Genomic DNA, 22,028 nt, shown 5'->3' on the forward strand with positions numbered 1-22,028 from the left:
AACGTTAATAAATAACTTTATTTCAGTAAAAAATCAATAATAAAAACTGTCCAAGCGTGAAATACGCTCTAGCGCGGAACAAATACAGAACAGGGGTAATTTTGCGTAGCTTTTTCGAATAATCAAATAAAAAACTATATTCAGAACTTTCCTAGAAGAACTTTTACGTCATAAGCTTTGTCATAATTACGGATGAAACAAGGATATTGTCAACGTGTTGGCCGTGTAAGGCATTTGCCACGAAAACAGCATCTGACCCTCCGCATGAGCAAACCACGAGGCCGTTATGAACTCAGTCAGTTATACTGAATGTACTCCGTGCTTCGTGAAGTACATGGAAATCTATGAAACGTGTCTTCAAAAAATAGAGGCACTAGTATCAGTACGAGAAAAAACGCAGTCCCCTTCTTTTAAAAAAATCCCGTAGAAAGACACGATTTTGTTTTCAGTCGTACTGAAAGCAAAAGCAACGACTCGAAAAACGGGTCCGACGCCAGCGTAGCGCTCTGTATCACTATTCGCGCACACGATTAGATTTCATGGCCCCTTCATGGTCACCCATCCCATCTCGTATGGCGACGAGTACGTCCTCTGTGAGATGTCAACGGCATTTTCTCGCGCCACATTTCCTCTCCCTCAGCCTCCCCGTGTATGAGTAAGCGCGGAAACTGGCAAACATCCAGTGTAGCTGCTCGGGGCTCCGCTCGCATTTGGTGTCGAACAACACGACGATAGTACAGCTGTGACATACGGGTACGTGTAGCTCTGTGTTTCCACCAACTTTGCTTCTCTACGTACAAGCTTCCTTCGTGTTATTTCTGCATTCTTTCTATACGAGGCTTTAAGGGTGGCGCTTGCACTCTCAGATAAATGGTATAATTACTCACGGCTCACTGCGACTGTTCGGCTATAGCTGTCGCTCGTGAGATTGTATAGAAAAATATGAATCAAGTAAGCATACGATACTGGAGGATGGTGTAGAATTATTCAACGAGGAGGACGGCATAGATGCAGGCCAGCTGCCGGACGGGGCCCACGAAGAACACAGCCCGAGCATGGGCAGCAAGCAAAATGCCGACAGCTCGAGCTATCGTCTGTGTAGCCCTTGTTTGTTTGCTACATAAAAGCAGGTCGTGTTCTTCGTGGATTATTGAACGAGCACACTTTTTTCACTGTCAGTGTTTATGTGTAATGATAGCACTCTTTCGCCTCAGTGTAACTTAACTAAAAGTAAGCGTAAAAATGCATTGTAAAAGAGAAAACAAACCCAATAGATTAACAAAATATCAAGGCCAGATGTGGAAGCCGATTTGTGTCTGTTGCTGGTTTCCTCCTCCAATGTCTATAGTTTCGGATTACACCCCACTGGTATAGAGCCACTGGTTTCGAGGTGGGTCATAGGCCGTCGCAGAAGCCCATAAGGTGGGCTAATAAATCGAGAGCAGACAGAATTTTTAACTTTAGAATTTTTAATATACACATTTTTTCTATTTAAAATTTCGCAGTTTCACGTTTTAAGCGTTGCAGTGCGACCATTTATATGCGACAGAATGAATTGCCAGTCACAAGTGCGAACCTATAAAGCTGCAGAGCCCAAAGTGGCAAATTTTATCGACCTGATTGTAGAAATTGAAGTTTCGACATTGCTATTTCCGTTTCCTCTTATCGAACCACGCAGATGTCTCGAAAGGCAGGAAATGCCTACAGACATCTGTGTGCATAGTGGAAATTCTTGGACATGTTTACAATTGGAAAATCGAATCGCCTATGGGTCGGGCGTTTGCTCGGACAACAACACGGTTCCTTGCAGAGTCAAATTTGCTTGTCCTGTGCTACCTTTGTTCGAGGAAATACCGTGAGGTACTTGCGAAGGAACAGACTTTCTCTGCCTTACTTTGTTGCTCGCGCTACAGAATTGAATGAGTGAGAGTTGGATATGAAATTGAATGGGTGGAAGTTTAATTTGGAACTGAAACTGAATCAGTGAGGAAGACTTCTATAGGGCGCTGTCAAAGTACTTCCCTGCGAAAATACTCTCAAATAAAACTGAAACTTTCCCAACATGCTGCATATATGCAGATTGTTCCAAATTCGAAAGATTTCAGGACTTGAAAAATCGCATTATTATTATTGTTATTATTATTATTATTATTTTTCAAGCGCTACTTTAATTTTTGGGAACGATTATGAGAAGGACAACTGCACCCGGATTGCGTCACCTTGTGTGGAACTAACTACCAACTAGGGGTGAAATTATTTTTATATAAACATTATCGATATTTTCTTTTTCAATCATGTTCAATGTAACGACGTTCTAAATATATAGAAAATTTAGACTTCGATTTTATAGAATACCAACAACGATATGTGTCGACAAGTATTGAATCATATCTACACAGCATCGATATTTGCAATCGATGCTTTCGTCGATGCTTCTCAATATTTTGTACTGGATCCGATTTATCCATATTAAACAGTCCGATATTTTTGCATATACTTCATCATGAAGAAGAACAGATTTATTCGCTTCCAATCAGAGGTAGTAAGTGATAAGAAAAATAAACATGAATGAAATGTGAACAAAGACCAAAGTAATAATTTATAAAAAATAAAAAGTAATAAATAGTATAAGTTTACTGGTATACTACCACTGCACCGCATCCTCTTTATGGCTGCACACTGTTGTCTTCCCAGCACTGTCTTCATTCTGCACTGACGTTCTTCGTTTAATTTTTTCCGACCGCACAGCGCAGACATCCAATATGACGGACAACGATGGGTTCGTTGACATGAGGGCGATATTGGACGCCATGGATGACACTTCCAAGGCCGAGATGGCTGCATCGGCACCGCAGAAGACATATAAGCTACAGGTACGATAAGATAAAGGAGTCGCCTTTGACACGAACTTATAACGTACACGACAAAATGTGTACGGCATTAGGATCCATTCCTTGACATTTGGTCGGACTCAGGTACCGAATCGCTCAACAATGCGATCAAAATTTGAAGTACACCGCTATCTTCCTGGAGCTGTTGGTATTTCCACTTGTGGCTACGCTACGAATGAAGAGTAGGTATCAGTAGCCTATAAGAAAAATAGAACAACTGTCCGTGTGTACCCCAAAATGAATTTCGCTGCGGAGAATGCAACGAACCAGGAAATTAAGTTTTTTATCGAAGGGTGCGTTTATGCTGCTCAGAATATTTTATTAACATATAATTATCCAATTACACAAGTAACTGCCCATGCTTGGCAGAGATCCCCGTTCGGGAACAATGTCCAGTTTTTGATGACGTCATACGAGAATAGTCTGGAATAAATCGTGAAAATACCGCCAAGTGCGAAAAGTGGGAAACCATCGGCTCCTCCTCCAATTGAATTTTGTTAGCGAATATAATACATAATAAATAAACAAATAAATAACATTTCGATCCTGAGCATGAATTCAGAGTGGCAAACATTGGTACAGGGGCGATGAATTTAAAAGTTACTCGTCCTTTATTTATTTACTCATTTATTAATCGTATTTATAGCGCCTTCCCAGTGTTTTCTCCGACATGTCCCAGTGGTGCACGTGACGAGAATAAGCGGACACATATTCTACACATTTCGCATTTGCACCGCGAAACAGCGGCGGTTAAGAATAGGGTATCGTACGTGGACAGATGGAGAGACGACAGCAGGAAGGAATGGGAGACTTACGTTAGTAAGCGCCCTGGTCCGACTTCTTGGAAACCTCCGCCCTCCGAAAAAAAAAAAGAACAACAAACAAACGGCGCCCGCACCCCCGCCGGGTGCGACTCATATGGCCCAAGTGTGCATAAGGCCCAAGTGATCAGAACGCCCAAATGTTCATAAGACCCGAAAAAAATTTGGGCCTTTTGAGCATTTGGGTCGTATGAGAAGGGCAGGGTAAGGTGCATAGGTGGGGAAGTTACTTTTATTTTGTAGTGCACTACCGTTACTCACTACTTTTTTTCATAAAGTAACGCGTTACGTTATTCGTTACTGTTGAATAGTAGAAAACTTGTTACTAACGCCGTTACTTCTGATAAGTAATGCCGTTACTTTTGCATTACTTCACCAGTTGTCCTTATAATATGTACTATTTTTGGTTGAGTCACATAAGTGCATTCCGCAAATCAATACAAGCTATGTTGGGCACAAACAAGGGCCACTCATGAACACAACTTACATGTAGGGTTCAAATAGGGTTGAAGTTATTCAAAATTTTCGTATGTGAGCTTCGCCCGTTTGGCTGAGAGGACGCCTAATGACCAGTGTGTGTGCTCCTTGTCAAGGTTTATAGAGACGGTCACCTTTTATCTCACAGAGTACAAACCCAACTATTATCCATTAACCGTTATTAACCATTAATCTAGAGGGCATTTTTCTGACGTTTTTTGCCCCCATTCCTCCGAAAAATACCAGAGGGAGTGTAAAATAGAGGTGGTAAACAGAGGTGGTAAACAGAGGTGGTAAACATCTCAACCAGGGTAGGTCAATAACCCTTCTTTTGCGTTCTTCGTGTGTGCCGATGTGACCTTGTCATTGTTGAAGATGAATAGAAAAAATCGAGGATTTTCCAGGATTCTGCAGGCACGGTACTCGCTCAAGCTTTCAAGTTTAGACGATGAAGCAATGTTCCCGAACACGCAGTAACGCATAACGCCGTTACGCGTTAGTTATTAAAAATGTAATGTCGTTACATTACTCATTAGTTTTCTCCTAAATCTAATGTGTTACCACATTTCACTACCCAAATGTAACGCACTACTTTGTAACGCGTTACAGACCCGCCTATGGTAAGGTGTCCAGAACGCCGAAATGCCCAGAAGGCCAAAATATTCATATGGCCCAAATGGTCATATGGCCCGAAAACCAGGAGGGAAGACTAGGAGTGAGCTAGATATTGTATTTTCTTTGCACATATGCACAATATTAATTAAATGCTGAATGCGACAGAGGAGAAAAAGGTAACTGAACTAAAAACATTAATAAAAGCACTGAAATGAAGAAACAAATTTTCAAGGAAATATGATATAAATGTGACAAAAAGTAAAATACAAATAAATATTGAATCCTTACAGCGTTCAATATTTTGCTCGGTACAGATTGGTAAGCTCTGTGCCTAATATATTTATTGAACAACTAATTCGTTTGCCGCATTAAAAACGCATTGTTTGTGTTCACGTGAGATGCGCGCTGCAGAAGGAGCATATTCCACCGACCGAGTGCAATTGTCCAAAATGAGCACTGCTTGATGAACATAATAGATCTCAGTCCCGAGCAAAATACCAAGCCGTAGCGATTCTCTGCAAAGTGTGGAATTCCTGCGCAATCACACCTGAAAAGCGATTTTACAGAAAAATATTCGCATATAACTCGCAGTGACAAAAGTACCGCGTTTTCCTGTGTACAAGCCCCGTTATATATAAAAAAAAAAGTTCTCTGAAGAAGTCCTGCGCAGGATGATGACGCGCATATGATGCCATTAGATGACGCGCAGGACTTCTTCAGAGAACTTCTTTCAATATATAACGGCGCTTATACACTGAAAAATACGGTCGAAAACATACACTGTTTATGAAAAAATGGCTAGGAAGCAAGCGAGCTGGTGAAGATGATGCATAATGTAAAACCCCCGAGACCTCAGAACAAAAGAACAAAACAAAAAGAACAGAACAAAACAAAACCCCAGAAGAAAACCTCAGAACATCAGTTCTTTCATGTTCAACAGTTGCCGCCAGCGTCGATCCCGTCGTATGAAATCTATGAATGTGTGTATGAGTGAGCAAAAATGCAAGAGTGAAAGGAGGATGAGTGAGAGAGAGTGGCTGGTTTGTCCCTTCAGATGACGCACCCTGGAAGTCGCTGAATAGGCGTGTTAGCTTCGCTCAATTGGTAGAGCCCTGGACCTGCAATCCAGAAAATGTGGGTTCGAGTCCTACAGCTAGCTAACCTTTTCAGTGACTTTCATCGTTAATTTCTTAGGCAAATTGAGGCTTTGTATGTGTTTGTCCCTTCTATGTTGTTCCAGCCTCAGAACATCAGTTCTTTCATGTTCAACAGTTGCCGCCTGCGTCAATCCCGTCGTATGAATGTGTGTATGAGTGAGCAAAAATGTAAGAGTGAAAGGAGGATGAGTGAGAGAGAGTGGCTGGTTTGTCCCTCAGATAACGCACCCTGGAAGTCGCCGAATAGGCGTGTTAGCTTAGCTCAATTGGTAGAGCCCTGGAGCGGCAATCCAGAAGATGTGGGTTCGAGTCCTACAGCTGGCTAACCTCTTCAGTGACTTTCATCATCACTTCGTGTTGTGTCTGTCCTTTCGTGTTCCCTAGAATCGGGGTTTTACATTATGCATACACTGTTAGTCTTTCTTTCTGGTTTTCGGGCCATGTGACCATTTGGGCCTTCTGGGCCTTCTGGACACCTTATCCTGTCCTACTCATTTGACCCAAATGCGCAAAAGGCCTAATTTTTTTTTCGGGTCTTATGAACATTTGGACGTTTTGGTCACTTGGGCCATATGAGATATAACCCCCCGCCCAGTCATAAGCGTGACCTTGAAGTTACCTGCTACGAAATGCATGCGTCAACCCAGGCACGTCACCGGTAGGACATCTACTCCGCCATATGACGCCGAGACGTGGTATACGGCGACACAGTCACACAGGTTGCTTGCGTCGGGGCCGAGAGAGAAGAAGCAGTCCTCGAGGACCGTGACCATCGTTAGATGGCGGTGGCGCTACAACGTAAAGGCCAAGGAGTAAAAGTTTCGTTGTCTGTGGACGGGCACCGACACTATACGTGATAAATCCTCCAACACAAAAGCCAACGGCCTTCAGGTGCGCTACTGATGGCAGTAACATTGGTATATGCTAGAGCATTCTTAGCATGTCCCAGCAGTCCGCTCATATTTCCCTCCCTCGTATTTCATTCAGACCAGTAAATTTCTCAGTAGAATTTTGCGGCACGTATAACGCGTAGCCTGTCTTCGTTTGCTTGCGACCAGGCCTTATCTCACCGTATTTACTACATCATCATCATCATCAACACGTTTCGTCGGCTGTTTCTCCCGGATACGGTGGGACGTCTTAAAGCAGTGATGTAAACGAATAATAATAATAATAATAACAACGATGAAGATGATGATGATGATGATGATAATAATAAAAACTATTCAACAAACTCCCAATGTTTCTGACGCAGTAAGGTCTTCGAATACATTTTACATACAAGTACGGGTACCCGTTGGAGCTAACGGTATGTGTCAATATCAACTACGAGGCGTTCTATATTACATTAAATGGCCCAAACGAAAAAAAAAAAAAGAACTAGATGAGCTCTCTCTATAGATTGGAGAAGTCTGGAAGTCTGCGAGGCTTTGTCTTTGGGCGTCGAATCTACTTTGGAGGCCTTTAATTAATGACTGGCTTACCAATTAACTTGATTAACTGACATATAACTCGCAGCTAAATTTGAATAAAGGAGAACATTAATTTAACCAAAAAACACCAAACTGCAACGTCAAAAGTGTTACGTTAAGTTTCTTGAGTGAGAGGCCACGATCGGAAAGACGAAAATTCTGAAACCGGAAATTCTAAATCAAAAAGGGATGACAGTGGCGACGCAGTCAGGCGAGGCTACTCAGCTTCCTGTAGTTTGGCGACATATAAACATCAATAGCAAATAACAAAACAGCGGAAGCACCCAGACACAGCGCCCAGATTTAGTTAGTTTTTTTTTTTTTTTAGCATTTTGACGTACTACCTAGGGCGCACATAAACTACCTTGTTGAGTTGGGAGCTTGAGTTTGAACGTGACAAACAAACCCAAAAAAAAAAGGAGAAAAATACTTTTTTTAGTGTGTCTTCACACTGGCAGATATGAAGGGAAAACCTCAGCGCAAACTCGTTGGACATTCATTTCCTCATTCTCGTCAGCGCCGCAATGGTTGATCATTTTAAGAAGACCATGCTCCCACCGAGGCAGCAAAACGTGCGCAAGCGGTGATCGTGATGTGGTAAGAAAAAAAAAGGGGATGACTTGGTAGCCAGCACGGCAGAACGTTCCCTTGGCTAGACCGTTGAGAGACGCGAACCGGGAGAGGGCGCAGCGGAAGACGAAAGCTCTTGCCAATTGGTCTTTTTTCGTTTTTTTTTTTTTTTTTTTGTTTATCATTCGGTGTCCTTTACAGCCGAAAGCGCGACAAATCGCCGCCCCACAGGCACGCTGGTGGGACAGCGCGACCTGTCCGGACATCTGGTATATCGGAATATTTTCCCAATCGTCCACGTTACAATGCCGTGCGTACATTACGACACAAACGATATTTATGTTGTGTATACGATTAAATGTTTATTTCATCGTATGGTACGTATAAAGGTAACGTTCGTTACTCGATCGACCAATTGTGGCTCGCAATTAATCATGAGAAAAATGTTTCTCGCTATTTTCAAAGGCATCGCCAAGGGTGCATCCTCAGGGAAACGGTACAACCAGCGTCGCAGACAGCCCTTCATCTGGTAAGCACCTGACACGACAGTGAAGCCAGCAGTCTTTTTTGTACAACTTCAGCATTGACAGTGTCACTGCATCGAGAGATAAGAGTAAAGCGGTAATCGCGTACGGCGTGTTCTCGACGGAGAAACCGCGAAAACTCAGCGATGATGCAAGGTATATCTAAACAGGTAGCGTAACTCCCATTGGCCCCTTCTTCGTCTTCAGAATGACGCCATGATAGAGACCGCCAGCGCCATCCATCCGTTGCGCGGACGACCACGATTGTAAATAAATGACGTCAGCAGTATGAATAATAAGCAGTGCATGATTCCCTTCAGTTGCGTTGTATTCTGCTTCCCTTTTCCTGACCGAACCATACTAATCATTGATTTATCCAGACCCCCCTACACCCCCCAAAATCTGCAGGGGACCCCCTAAAATTTTGTGAGATTGCATAATATTTCGGCGAAAGCATGTAAAGACACTCCCTTGCAGATTCTTTCCTTCCTTCTTTCTTCCTTCCATGCGGTCCTTCTAATCTCCTAACGTTGCCCTGGTAATGTCTGACTTATCGCTTTCTTCATGAAACAAAATCGCCAATGTACGACGCGAAGGACTAGTCACGGCGAAGACGCGTTGCAGAGCGGCCACGTTGGCGAAGCATAAACACGAAATAGGAAGCACAAGTGACACGTCACATAGAGTTCTGGTTGAATCTGCCTATTTTGGCGGAGCTGTCTGGGTTGCTCCCTGGAGCGACCTTGGCTCGAATGCCGCTCCGAAGCTCCCATTGGAAGACTCCAGAACTGTTCCCAATCTGCCAATCGAACAGACTTGCTCTCGGCGGAGCAACAAAATTTGCTTCGGAGGCGCTCCGAATCTGCCATTGGAATTCAACAACAGTATCAATTCGAAATACGTACTGCAACACGGGATGCATTGCGTTCATCTGTTCACACGTGTTAATCTTGTTTTACAGCTCCGAGATGTGAACGTTGCTCCCTGTTTAACTCAAAAAGAATACGAACTCCATATTACATTGCACGGATACAGCAGTGACGCATGCGCAGGGGAGCAGGACACGGAAACGTATTCGGGTGGTAGATGATATCGTATATGTGCACCAGCGGGGCAGCAGGTGGTTTTTGCTACATTGAAATTATGAATAACCTATTAGTACACACACACACACACACGTTATGCCAATGTTGTGAAGTTATTTTGTTTACGATCGTGCCTCTACTACCAACACCCAGGGTCGCTCGCGCCTCCTGATGATGGCCTTGCCGATGGGTCTGATTTGGTATTCTCGCTTCTTTTCGCTACCAGTTTAGATATACCTTGGGTTATGCGTTCAACGCAGAAAACAATACACTTCGATCGGTTGTCTGCGTTGAGCGCACCCTTGCGGCGACCGAAGGGGGTGACGCTTGGCAATTTTTACGTCAGGATGAGAGCTAAACTGCAGAGTGAGGTGTCTCTCTCAGTGCTGTACGATAGCAATTCTATTTATTTCTCCCTCGTTCTTTTGCAGGCGACAACACGTCGCATCCTACATTTACTCTCAAAAAGGATCTTGTCATGAAGCTGGAAATGGTGTTTCCTACTGAGTTTGTTACAGAATCTCTCGGAGGATATCAATTCAAGACCAAAGGTATGTTCGCGTAACGACCCAGGGGGCTTAATCGCTTAATCGTCGTTACGGTCCTTACAAGCTAACGAGTAGCTGGAAATTCAAAAACGTGGGCACGTGACACCTTGCGCGTGACGTGTACCACGGCCTTCACGTATCACGCGAAGAGCGCCGTGCACGCGTTTTATCACGTGCCCACATTTTTAAATTTCCCGCCCGCATTTTTGAATTTCCCGCCACTCGTTAGCTTGTAACGACGGTAACGACGATGAAGCGATTAAGCCCCCAGGATAAAAGGAATAATTAATGAGAAGAAGAATTCGTGTTGCTCGAATGCTCAAAGCGGTGCATGACATGAGCAACGCATTTGAGAATATTACAAGAGGGATAGCTGTAGCCAGTTGCAATCCGATGACTGAAAGAGCTGATGGCGCGCAGAAACCTTATACTCTGTATTACGAGTAGTAGCTAGTTGTTGTAGAGCTTCGCATCGTCGATGCGCCTGATAGCCTCTTCTTGTAATTAGCGTTGCGCTGTAATGCATGTACATTATGGTTTCGACTCTGATTTGCGAATTTATGCATTCGACTCACAAAAACCGGGGTATGCTGCTTACAATGCGTGCAGTGGCACAGTTGTTTCTAGTAACACGTGGTGATTGAAAATAGTCGACTTTAGCGTACCGTGAAAAGGAGTTCTGGTGCACCGAACAGTCGGAATAGAGCGAATGTGACACGGTCCACGGAAACTTATTTTGTACTCTTTTGCACTTTATCCGCTTTATACTTCTAATCTTCAAGTTTGCTCTCCTCTTTATGTCATACAGAATACCCGTTGAATTATAGGGAGTTTTCACTCACGTCACGTTGTGACCTGGCAGTGACGTGGCATGCTCCCAGTGGTGGTCACTTTTCGTGCTAGCGGTTTTGAAAGATGACAAACTGCGCTATTTTTCAGTACGACAAGCATAGTTTTCTTAAAAGCAAATGTGAGAAGGACAATGACGAAGTGTCTTCGCGATAAGAGAGGGGTACGGACGTGACCGGATTTCAAAGCACCATTCAAGTCTTCGTTTTCGAGCAAACGCTGTAGATAACCTCGACAGCTGCGCCGAAAAAGTGACCACCACCGCAGCGGCTAAACGTGTTAGTTTGACGTCATGTGAAAACACTCTATACAAGTTGCACAACGAGAGAGAGATAGAAAAAAATAAGAAATCATAGGACACAAGAAACCAAATAAACGTTAAAGCTACGATCTATTGCCAATATTGCCATATTTTGATATGTTTTATCCCATGCGTATCTTCTTCCTAGCTCGATGCATTTAGGTTTTTGATAGCCCGTTACTGCAATGGTCATCGGCATTCAAAAATATATTAAACAGGAGCTTTTCAAAATGGTACTCCAAGGGCACGGATTTTCATCGAAATGCATGATATTTTTCTCGATATGGTTTTGCATCTGAACGATGAAAAAACGCTTTTGGTCTCAGTGTAGGACCGATCACATAAGTTCTATGGTGCGTATAAATGTAAATGCACGTTGCGGCATATTTCGTATGAGAGTCTTTTTTTTCTCAGCGTTAAACATACTCCCCCGCTCCCCATGAAAAGTGCATATTTTGCCATATTTTCAGGTGCGGGAGCTCCATGTGAGTTCTATGGCGCATACAAACGTAAATGCACGTTGTGGCGTATTTCGCATGAAAGTCTTTTTTTTTTCTCAGCATTAAACATATCCCCCCCCCCCACCCCCAAATGAAAAGTGCATATTTTGCCATATTTTAAGGTGCGAGAGCTCACTTCTTTTTCGATTGATGATTTGGCTGACTTCGGGACGGCGGTGATCGTCATTTGCGTACTTTCACGTCGGAATCGAATATTTTCTATGTTTTTTTTTTGGGGGGGGGGGGGGCTGAGATGCGGTGTTCATTCCGCACCTTGGTTGCTCCATCCTCTACTGCGTGCATGGCCGATGAGCCGTACTTCACTTTCGCCACGTTACTGTTACTGACCTCTCTCAACACTTCAAAACAACAGCAACGTTACTGTTACAAAGACGGGCGGCGTTCGCATTTTATTCGGCCCAACGCAAAGCTATATGACGAAACAAGCCTGACACGGACACACGTGTGTGTTCGTGTTATTCATATTGGCCATGCTCAGGATTGTTTCGTCCACCAGCTAGCCTGAGCTTACGCTATTTTATTAAACGGGGAACACAAAGCCTCCAGCCTCATGCTTTATATCTGTGGCGCAAGTATTCTTTGTTATGTGCTGCAGAGCGAAGGCGCGATTTTCTTTTGCTGCGTTATCCCTAATAAAATGTTCACTTTTCTTTAAATAGGCATTTGGTGCGTTGCTTACGAAACAAGGACAATGAAAAACATTGCATATAATGAGGATTTTTGCTGCATATTTTGAAGATTTTTAATGCATAGTTGCATGTATATCTCGGGAGCGTTTTGTAGGGTAAGGTGGGGGCAAGATGAGACACAAATTTGCAATTGAATGTGGAATTTTCGTTTTTCGCGTTTAAAAAACGAAAAAATCGAGCCATAGGCACATTCCGAGAGGTCTACAGCTTCTGGTCTGTAAATCAGAACGGACGTAGCCGGTTCCAAAATAAACACACAACAACAAGAAATTCAAAAAAGCAAGATTGTCTCATCTTGCCCCACCTCTCGGGGCAAGACCAGAAATCGGGTGGGACAAGATGAGACACGCCGTGGTAATGAACTAAACAAATTAGTTCTTGCAATCCAAGCACTTTCACAGCCCCCTTGAGCACACCGCCCACATGATGTGCAATAAAACCACACAGGGCCCGCTGCTATTTCCCTCCTTCCGTCCGTTGCAAACAAGGCACCGCCAGTCTGATGTGTCGCGCTCGCTTTTGAGTGCGCTTTTTGTCTTGCTGGAAATATCCCAGGAAACAGGAAAATTTACTGGGAAATACTACGGCAATATGCAAAAAAGAAATATCTGGGGGGCAGGCATAAAGCTATCTAATAGTTTACATTAAATTAATTTAAACTGCATACAAACATAAATTACATTAAATTGTCGCGTCTTGCCCCATGCATATCATCGGGTTCATTATTATTATTATTTTTTCTGTTAAACGCCGGGTACCCAAGGATCCCTAAATTTTGCATATATCAAGATGAATGAATAAAGAAATAAGGTGTGGACTTACATTGACAGAATAATCCTGCGAGACGGTGCTAGACAGCTGTCAACACAGAAAATCGCGCCTTTTTTGTGAGTCTTTACATTCCAGGCAGAAGTAACCGATACTCTTTTTTTTATTCTCGTCAACGCAAACACCAATCCGGATAATACTAATACTCAATAAGGCGGACATTCAGAGACGCCTATGAGTAAAGTTTCAAGCGCATGGAGCAACGCGTCTCTGCGAGAGGCGACGTGGAACCCAAAGTGTCGCGTCTTGCCCCGTGTCTCACCTCGCCCCGCCTTACCCGCGCTCTAGACATCACTTATTCAGCGCCTGCGGTAATAGTGATGGTGTCGTTACTGCCTGAGCTGCTGCCCTGGCCAGATACGGCGATGGGGATTATTCGCCCTGGGCTGACTTCATAGGGAGCTGTGTCTTGGAGTGTCCGCGGAGGAACCTGAAAATCCCCCAGACACAACCGATGCTTGGATTCGAACGCAGTTCGTGTCCAAAGCGTCACACTCTTGTGCATTGTGTTCGAGCTTCACATTCGCAATTTCCATTTCTTCCCGTTATTGCTAGGCATCCTCCTGCGTGCATTGCTGCATCGTACCTACAAGCAGAGCAAGCGACCACGAAATAAGACCTGCTGTGATCCTCTGGATTACGTCGGTGACTACGTCCTCAAATTCCTCATCTCGCAGTACATCCTGGAACACTGCCCCGAAAAACACAAGGAGAGCCTGGCACAGAGGAGGAGCCTCGTGGAATCTCAGGAAACCTACGCTTTTCTCGCGGTGAAAAATAATTTCCACAAGTACGTCTTCATACAGCAGCTTGGAGACGGCAGCCAAGATTATGAGCACCTGAAAGCGTACATAGAAGGCATCAAGAATGTTCAGGTATGTTGCCTCTACGAGGCAAATGCGTTTGTATTTTATATCACAACGTCTAGCAGTTTTCAAACTTGCTGTTGGACCAGTTGGTTAATGACCCCCTTTTAATGTGCTAAAAAACCTAAGCCTAAGTCCTAAAAAAAGATACCGAGCCAACGAGCGCTATAGGCTTTCAACCAGCTATAATTTGAAGTCGAAAATGACACGGAAATGACACTTAACATGGTTCGGAACCCCGTTTGTGTCATAAAGCACTCTACCAGGACCCACCGTGCACAATACTTTCGCTGTGCGGTGTATCGTTTGCAAAAATGCGCGGAGCAAGCAGCCATCGGCGCGGGCTCATCTCCTCGCGTGACGTCAGTAGCCCTGCATGGCGTCGAGCGTGAGGAGAAACCGCAAGCTGTCATTGGGCAACAATAATTCGTCTGCTACCGGTACTGCTACGGAGCTTTGGACGCGCCGTGTTACGTTTGCGGGTCATTGGGTGGGCCCTCTCTTCGGGACTGCGATTCGTTCGCGTTCGTCGTTCCTTCGAAAGAGCTCCTGTTATTTGTTGCACAATACACTAGAAAGCCAGAGAGAAAAAAAAACACACACAAAAAAAACACTGAGGGGCATTTCACGGCTCCTTGAAGCGCGAGGGGGAAAACTCCGGCACAGAAAAGTAAAATGTTGACCGTCTGAATGGAAGGGACCAAGAGACATCCAACCATACAGTTCGGGACATTTCCGTTTGTTGTGGGCGTTTAGTTTACGTTTCGTTTTGTTTATTTGGGCATCCTTGCCGCACTTTCTGAGAGGGGGATCGTCCATCTTTAAACGCCACGCCACGCCACGCCACTCCACGTCAAGCAGACAGAAGCAGTGGAGAAGGAATTCTGTCTGCGATGGTAAACAGTGGGTTATGAAAGCACTTAAAGGTCATGACGTCACGCAACCGTCTGAATTGTTTTGTGTCAGCATGTGGGCGAAACTCTAGATTTTAACTAACCTTCTAGATTTTATTATTTCCCATTCGCAAGAGATAGTTTGCTGCTTTCACAAAGCACCTTCTGTCTTCGACAAGCCGTTGAGACTTCCAGCTAAGCCTTGATGATTGAACAATACACCATTTAAAGCACTTAAAGGTCATGACGTCACGCAACCCTCTGAATTGTTTTGTGTCAGCATGTGGGCGAAACTCCCGTATAACCTTCTAGATTTTATTATTTCCCATTCGCAAGAGATAGTTTGCTGCTTTCACAAACCGCCTTCTGTCTTCGACAAGCCGTTGAGACTTCCAGCCAAGCCTTGACGATTGAACAATACACCATTTAAAGCACTTAAAGGTCATGACGTCACACAACCCTCTGAATTGTTTTGTGTCAACATGTGCGCGAATGTCTCGTATGTCTCGTAGTACCTGCTAGGTTTTATTCTGTCCGGCAGCAAGAAATATTTTGCTGCTTTCACAAAGCACCGCCTTCTGCCTTCGACAAGCCGTTGAGACTTCCAGCCAAGCCTATGTGTTTCTACGTGTTCTTCAAACTGCTAGCGAGCTCTCTGCATATAAGACCTATTATCTCCATTCATTTCATGCACACAGAAAAAGAAGATGTAATGGATCATCCTGTGTGCTTAGTGCCCAAAGTAATCATCAGTACTACCGCGCGCCTACCAGAACATTGTCTAACGTTGATTTGTGCGTCAATATCAAATTATCAATTCTCACGGCGAGTGCTTTTCGAGCTGTAAACGTCCCGATATCGAGCTGCTCTTCCTTTTTCAGACGCTGAAAGAGCTCTTCCAGGTAGAGAAACGCAAGTGTTTTATCCACAACTTCTTCCAGTCGGTTGCGGGGGCCATATACGTCGATAGTGGCTATGACGTCAAGACAGTGGCCGACATCTATTTGCCTATGCTCAAAAAGTACCTCGACGAAGCCATCGTTGCAGAGTTGGACGAGCTCAAATGAACTTCAAGTTATTCGATATATTCATCGTGTGTAATTCTTTTTGTTAATATTCCTTTTGTTTTGAAACTTGTCTCTACGAGCTGAGTGTTTCATACGTTCTGGGAAAATGCTTCTCTGAAATGGGTTCTCTCCGCAAGGTTACTGAACATGCCGTCAAAAAGACAGGTACTCGTGAGGTTGAAGCAACAACAACTAAGAAAGAGGAAAGCTGTGTCATTGTCGAAATTACAACAGGAGGACCGGTTTCAGGACTTCTCCTGGCGTGTTACTACTGGTTAAAACATGTGCTGAGTCTTCAGTGCTCTGGGGAAATCAGCATGCTGATTCGTGAGTGTGCTCTGTGCAAGGACGCATAGAAGATTTCAACCCGTGATCAACAACACCAACATATTTCCATAGCCCTCGTACTACGGTTTACAGACATAACAGTTGAGGACAGAGCTGACACCTGTCATCTCTTCGTGCTCACCATTAATTGACCCTCTCATATTAACCTCTTTGAAGTGAATATAGGGTCCTATGGAAATATCCCATGTCATCACCACGTTTCCTTCCTTCATTCACTATTGTTGTTGTACAGACATCACGATATGCCCTATAGGGCTATAGCCTCCTGGATGCAGTGCAGGATGCGATGGGAAACGGCCGCGTGCCTTGCCTCATTTCGGACTGCAGGATGTCATCAGAATATTGAGGAACAGAAGTTAAATACAGGAACGTATTCAAAAGGAAGATGGAACAGCTCGTGCTGAATAACATGACTTTGAAAGATGTGAAAAGCTATCCGTCCCGGGTCTTCCATTGAGTATCGATGCATGTTCCCCCAAGTTTACCCTGGATTTATTAGACGGTACTGTGGACAGAAAAAAAGTTATACATTGAGGCACAGACCGGCTGCTTGCGTGCATTCGCCATTCTAGATGTGTCGCGAACCGCCCCAGCTTCAGCTGCTGAACATCACACAAATAGCGCTGAACTTCTTCAATTCCCGTCCTACAAGCTTTCGCTGGACCACCCACAGTGGTTCCAGAAGTGGCCCACAACCATCGGTATCAATGCTAGGTCCCGTGGCACGGTGCCAGTTGTACATGATGCAGTTCACGTGCACAATTCCGCAGTCACCAAATGACGTCTAATTTCAATGGATCCTTGGCCACTGGCGGCATAGCGGTGAATGAGGTCCCAGATGCTGCAGATGCCGAAGCCATCAACATGACCAGATCTCCTGAGTGCCATTATCTTTTTTGGGGTCGCTTTTAGTGTAATGCATGGGGATGACATTGACGTGGTCACGTTGATGGCTTCAGCATCTGGAGCATATAGATAACGCCTCCTCGGCTAACTGGAGCTGACTTCTCTTCCATACAAGTTTGACAAACTGTTAAGTTAAAACCGCAAAATTCAGGCGATCTGGTTGCTACTGATTTCCATATTTGAAAGGATTGGGGAAAACTAAACGGACACAAGAATGTCTCGAACACAGCTGCTGAAGTTTATTCAAATATATTCAGGAACGCTTTCAGTAGCGCGCTCTCTTCACTTAGGGAGACTTCACAGCACGTTTTCACTTAGGGATACAGCGGAAATCCGTCCTTCTGGGAACTGTGCTAGCAGACATTGCCTTGTGTACACCGCGCAAGTGAAAGCACTCCTGTCGCGTTCCCCTCCTCCTTGAGCATACATATGTAAACGTTGGAATAAAACTTCAGCTGGGTTTTTGACTTTCTCAGGTCCGTTCAGTTTTCTCCAATATCAGGGTTTGAAACACGAAAGAGTTACATATAGACCGCGCGGCCAAAGGTCCCGTACAATAATAATGGTAACCGTCATGTTACACGTAAGGTATGTCTGCCCAGTGTGGTCGGCATCAGTGCCGTGTATGCCAAAGGGAGTCTGGCCATTAGGAGGAGCCTAAAAAAGAGGCTCGACCTGTCAATCAAACGTAGGCGCATTTCATTGGTTGCTGTTTTCCATGGGAGCTGCCATGACACCAAATTATCTCCAAAATGGATGATGGTTCTTGGAACGGCGAAGCGGAGATTTCGTGACGAAAAAATTTCACAGACTACTTTAATTTCATACTGTGAGTATATATCATCATGTACGGATCTGCAAAATCAGCTTCAACTTTCGCTCCGCCATCATTATTTACGTGAAAATGGGATGTTTCGTCGCTAACGTTAGGCCTAGTTAAGATCGTGATACCAGGAAAATAGCAAGAAAGACGACCCTTATACGTAGGATTTTGCATTATATAATTGCATTTTATTTATACATACATCTTTGCTCCTTTTTGATTCAATGTACTTACATTACGTGATATAAAACTTCATACCGGCTGTCGTCTGCTACGAAGGCGCAGTTGTACCGCAATGCTGGCCAATCACTTCTGCCAGTAACCATTTCTGCTATTCTGAGCCTTCCCAACATGCCTCTCTCCGTGCAGATGGCGTTGATAAAAGTGGGCGCAAAATCCGTCGTTTTGGTCTGTCACCAGTGATATCCGTTTCAATCCAAATCCATCAATTTTCTCCAAAATGGTAGCGCCCAGTAAATAAGGGTGAGGTATAAGGATTGGATGGATGTAACAATAGACAACTGTATTTCGACCTGTGATTGGCTAAATACCTCAAAAAGTGGGTGGAGCCTCAGGTATAGGCAGGTCCCATTAATGGCCAGACTCCCTTTGGCATACACGGCACTGGTCGGCCCAGTGTGGCAGTGTGGCGAAGTACAGCGCCCGAATCTTATTTACACCCGGAAAGTTGGCTTCCACTAATTAGAGTGAGCATCCCTGTTTTAGAAGCAATTAACGCTGGTACGTCTGGACGGCCGAACTATCGACGACATCGTGAAAACTGGGTTACTGTTGACCAGCGCACGGCCGATCGAGTGACAGTTCTGGAAACAGCGGTGTCGTTCGTCGAAGAAACATACGTCCGATAGACGCTATCTGAGTTCTCTTCTTCAACTGGTGGTGGTGGTGGTGGTGGGTGGTGAAAGGGCTTGCCGTTCTTCTTCAACTGCATGCAGACACTCAGCAAGCGTTCTCCAATTAAGCTTTCCCTTTTCGCACGTGGTTTTAAAGCGACAGCTTTACACGGCCAACTGGCGGTGTAAGTCAGTCCGTATAGCTCGGTAGGGCCACTTGTCTTGTTATGTAGCCATCACCACGTGATTGTCAGATGACATTGATTACGCGAAGGAGCTATAGGCCTGCTGCAGCGAAGTTTGCACAGCGCGATTTTGGGCCCAAGCGGCCACGGATGCAACAGTAGGTAGTTTCACTAGTGGGTTCTGATGGCGTTTCAAGCGGCATGGCGCCAAGCAAAGCTACAAAATCTGTAGGAAATTCCTAGAAAAGGCGTCTTGCTAAGTGCGAACAACTCGAGACCATGTATTTGAAAGTGCCGCCGTCGTCTGCTAACTACCGCGCGTTGCATATTTTGGGGCAGTGACGTTGCTGCTCAATCGCGCCACCTAGCCAGCAGAAACAGGTCTATAATCACTTCGTAGTCTTTACACTGTTTTAAGCAGGTTTTCATTTACACTTACCTTTTTATAACTCTACTTTAACTAGAGCACCACCTTTTTAATATAGTCAGAAACTACCTAGTTTGGCGCATCGTAGACACAGACGCTTTTGCGCCAAAAAAAAAACAAGTAATCATCATCATCATCACAATTACCAGACTGTGTTTGCGGAACGCTGAAAATTGTGTAGCCATCACAGTAACGGTGAAAAAAGAAGACAAAAAAAAATCACACAACATTGCAAAGGCTTTCAATATGTTGTGAAATTTGTAGCATTTCAAAAATAATTTCGCCAAAGAATTACCACCAACGCTATGGTCCCATGAAACGACCACATTGGAACGCGCGTGTGGCTCAATGGCCAAATATGCCGTCACCTTTTGCTGATTTCCTACGTTCAATTTGCTCATACTAGAATAGGAGTGCTGTGATTGCCAGTCCAGACAGTGATACAGTGACTCACGTCCCCATTGTTTTGTTGTCCACATCATCATCATCATCATCATCATCACCGGAATTTCTCTCTAAAAATCTTTCTCTTCCTACTTCCGGTTCCTTGTTAAACTTCTGACGATATGTCACTTTGAAGTATGGCCACATAATTCTCGCAGTACCTCTATTCCCCCTCTTTCCTTTGAGGTCTATTGAACAGGAACGAGTTGAATACGAAAATAATGAGCTCGTATAGGGGCCTCGTTTTGCGGCGCCGACATCGCCAAGGCCAAAGCTTTATTTGGAAGTCAAAGTTCTAAGAAATAGTGAATCCCATTATTCTTGAACCGTGGACTCTCCTTCATCTTTTCTTTTTATGGAGCTGCATTACTGTAAACAGCCCCGCAGGAACAGCAATACAACAAACATAAAAGCCGCTATACCTTTCACGCACACACACACAAAAAAAAACTAAAACAAAACGAAAAGAAAACAACAACAAAAAGAACAGAAAAAAAAAGAAAAAAAAACACGGGGATGCATACAATTTTAATGGTGAGTTATTAAATTCCATGGGCGTGCAATATATAACGGAGTTCGCTGCATTGACTCTGGTTCTCAAGTGACAGTGACTGAAGAGCTTCTGCCGCAAGGCATGAACCAAACAACAGATTATTTCTGGTCATGCTCAACTAGAAAGCCCGTGTTTTTCAGAGCGTGTTCGGTGGAAGGCTGTATCATGTTACCTTCGATGGTATATGATAATATCAGACTTTGGACACGATTCCCAGGAGAAGTCAACATAGCGAGTTGATTGGCTGAAAGAAAAAGGCCAAAGATAGGACTGTTACGAGGGGGCAGGGTTTGTTGCATCCCTGCTCCTGCATCCCCCGCCTCATTGGGGCTTTCAGTGCTTCGAGGAATTGTTACGAGGGGCGTTCAAGTCAAACCGGGTCTCTTCATTTTTCGCAAAAGTAAAATGAACTTGCAGGCGAGAAGTTAGTTTTATTTTTCCACGTAATTTCCAGCTGCACTAATGCACTTGTCCCAACGTTTCACGAGGGCTTGGATGCCAGCAGCGTAGAAATCCTTACCGGCGCGTAGCAGCCATGGTCGGACCGCATTCTTGGCCTCGTCGTCGCAGCTGGGACCCCAAGGAACGCCTTCAGTGGCCCGAAGAGATGGAAATCGCTGGGGGCGAGGTCTGGACTGTAAGGGGGATGTGGCAGCAACTCCCAGCCAAGTTCCTGTAAGGTGCATGTCGTGAGATGTGCAGTATGCGGGCGTGCATTGTCCTGTAGGAGGAGGACTCCTTTGGTGATGAGGCCCGGCCGATTTTGCTTCAGCGCCTTATGCACACCCCTGAGAATCTGGCAGTAATATGCACTATTGATCGCATTATATGCACTGTTGATATCGAGACATGTTATCCGTCGGTTCTTGAGGATCAGGCGCTCCACAAGTTGGATGTTCTCAGGAACTCTGACACTGGGCTCTAAGCCACCCCCGGTCGGGGTCGTCCTGCACTGATGTACGGCCGTCTCGGAACAGTTTGCACCACTCAAACGCTTTGTTGCGGCTAAGTGTATCGTGGCCATACTGAGCCTGAAGTCTTCTGTGAACTTCAGATGACTTTACGCCTTCATTCACGAGAAACTTCATGGCAATTCGCTGTTCGATGTGCGCGCTCACCTCGTTGTCGGCCATCTTGTCCAGCACGTGTCTTCCGTGTTGCACAAACTTTGGGCCACCACGTGGTGAACGCGGAGGCCTGTCGCCTGTGAAAATGACCAAAAAGAAGTAGCGCGAGTTATTTGTACACACAGGAGACAGAAGGTCCCGGTTTGACTTGAAAACCCCTCGTACAATTGGAGCAGCACAGCGACAA

General features: G+C 44.6%; 1 protein-coding gene across 1 annotated transcript; it reads left to right on the forward strand.

Annotated features, from left to right (window-relative positions):
- Positions 1-642: 642 nt before the first annotated feature.
- LOC135399028 (uncharacterized) lies at positions 643-16,244 on the forward strand. The gene is made up of 6 exons (XM_064630665.1): positions 643-753; positions 2,749-2,873; positions 8,469-8,532; positions 10,044-10,163; positions 13,904-14,223; positions 15,989-16,244. Exons 2-6 carry the CDS (start codon positions 2,763-2,765, stop codon positions 16,172-16,174), a joined length of 801 nt encoding a protein of 266 aa, XP_064486735.1. The 5' UTR covers positions 643-753; positions 2,749-2,762; the 3' UTR covers positions 16,175-16,244.
- The last annotated feature ends 5,784 nt before the right edge of the window (positions 16,245-22,028 follow it).

This window comes from Ornithodoros turicata, chromosome 6 (assembly GCF_037126465.1).
Source record: "Ornithodoros turicata isolate Travis chromosome 6, ASM3712646v1, whole genome shotgun sequence".
NCBI lineage: Eukaryota > Metazoa > Arthropoda > Arachnida > Ixodida > Argasidae > Ornithodoros > Ornithodoros turicata.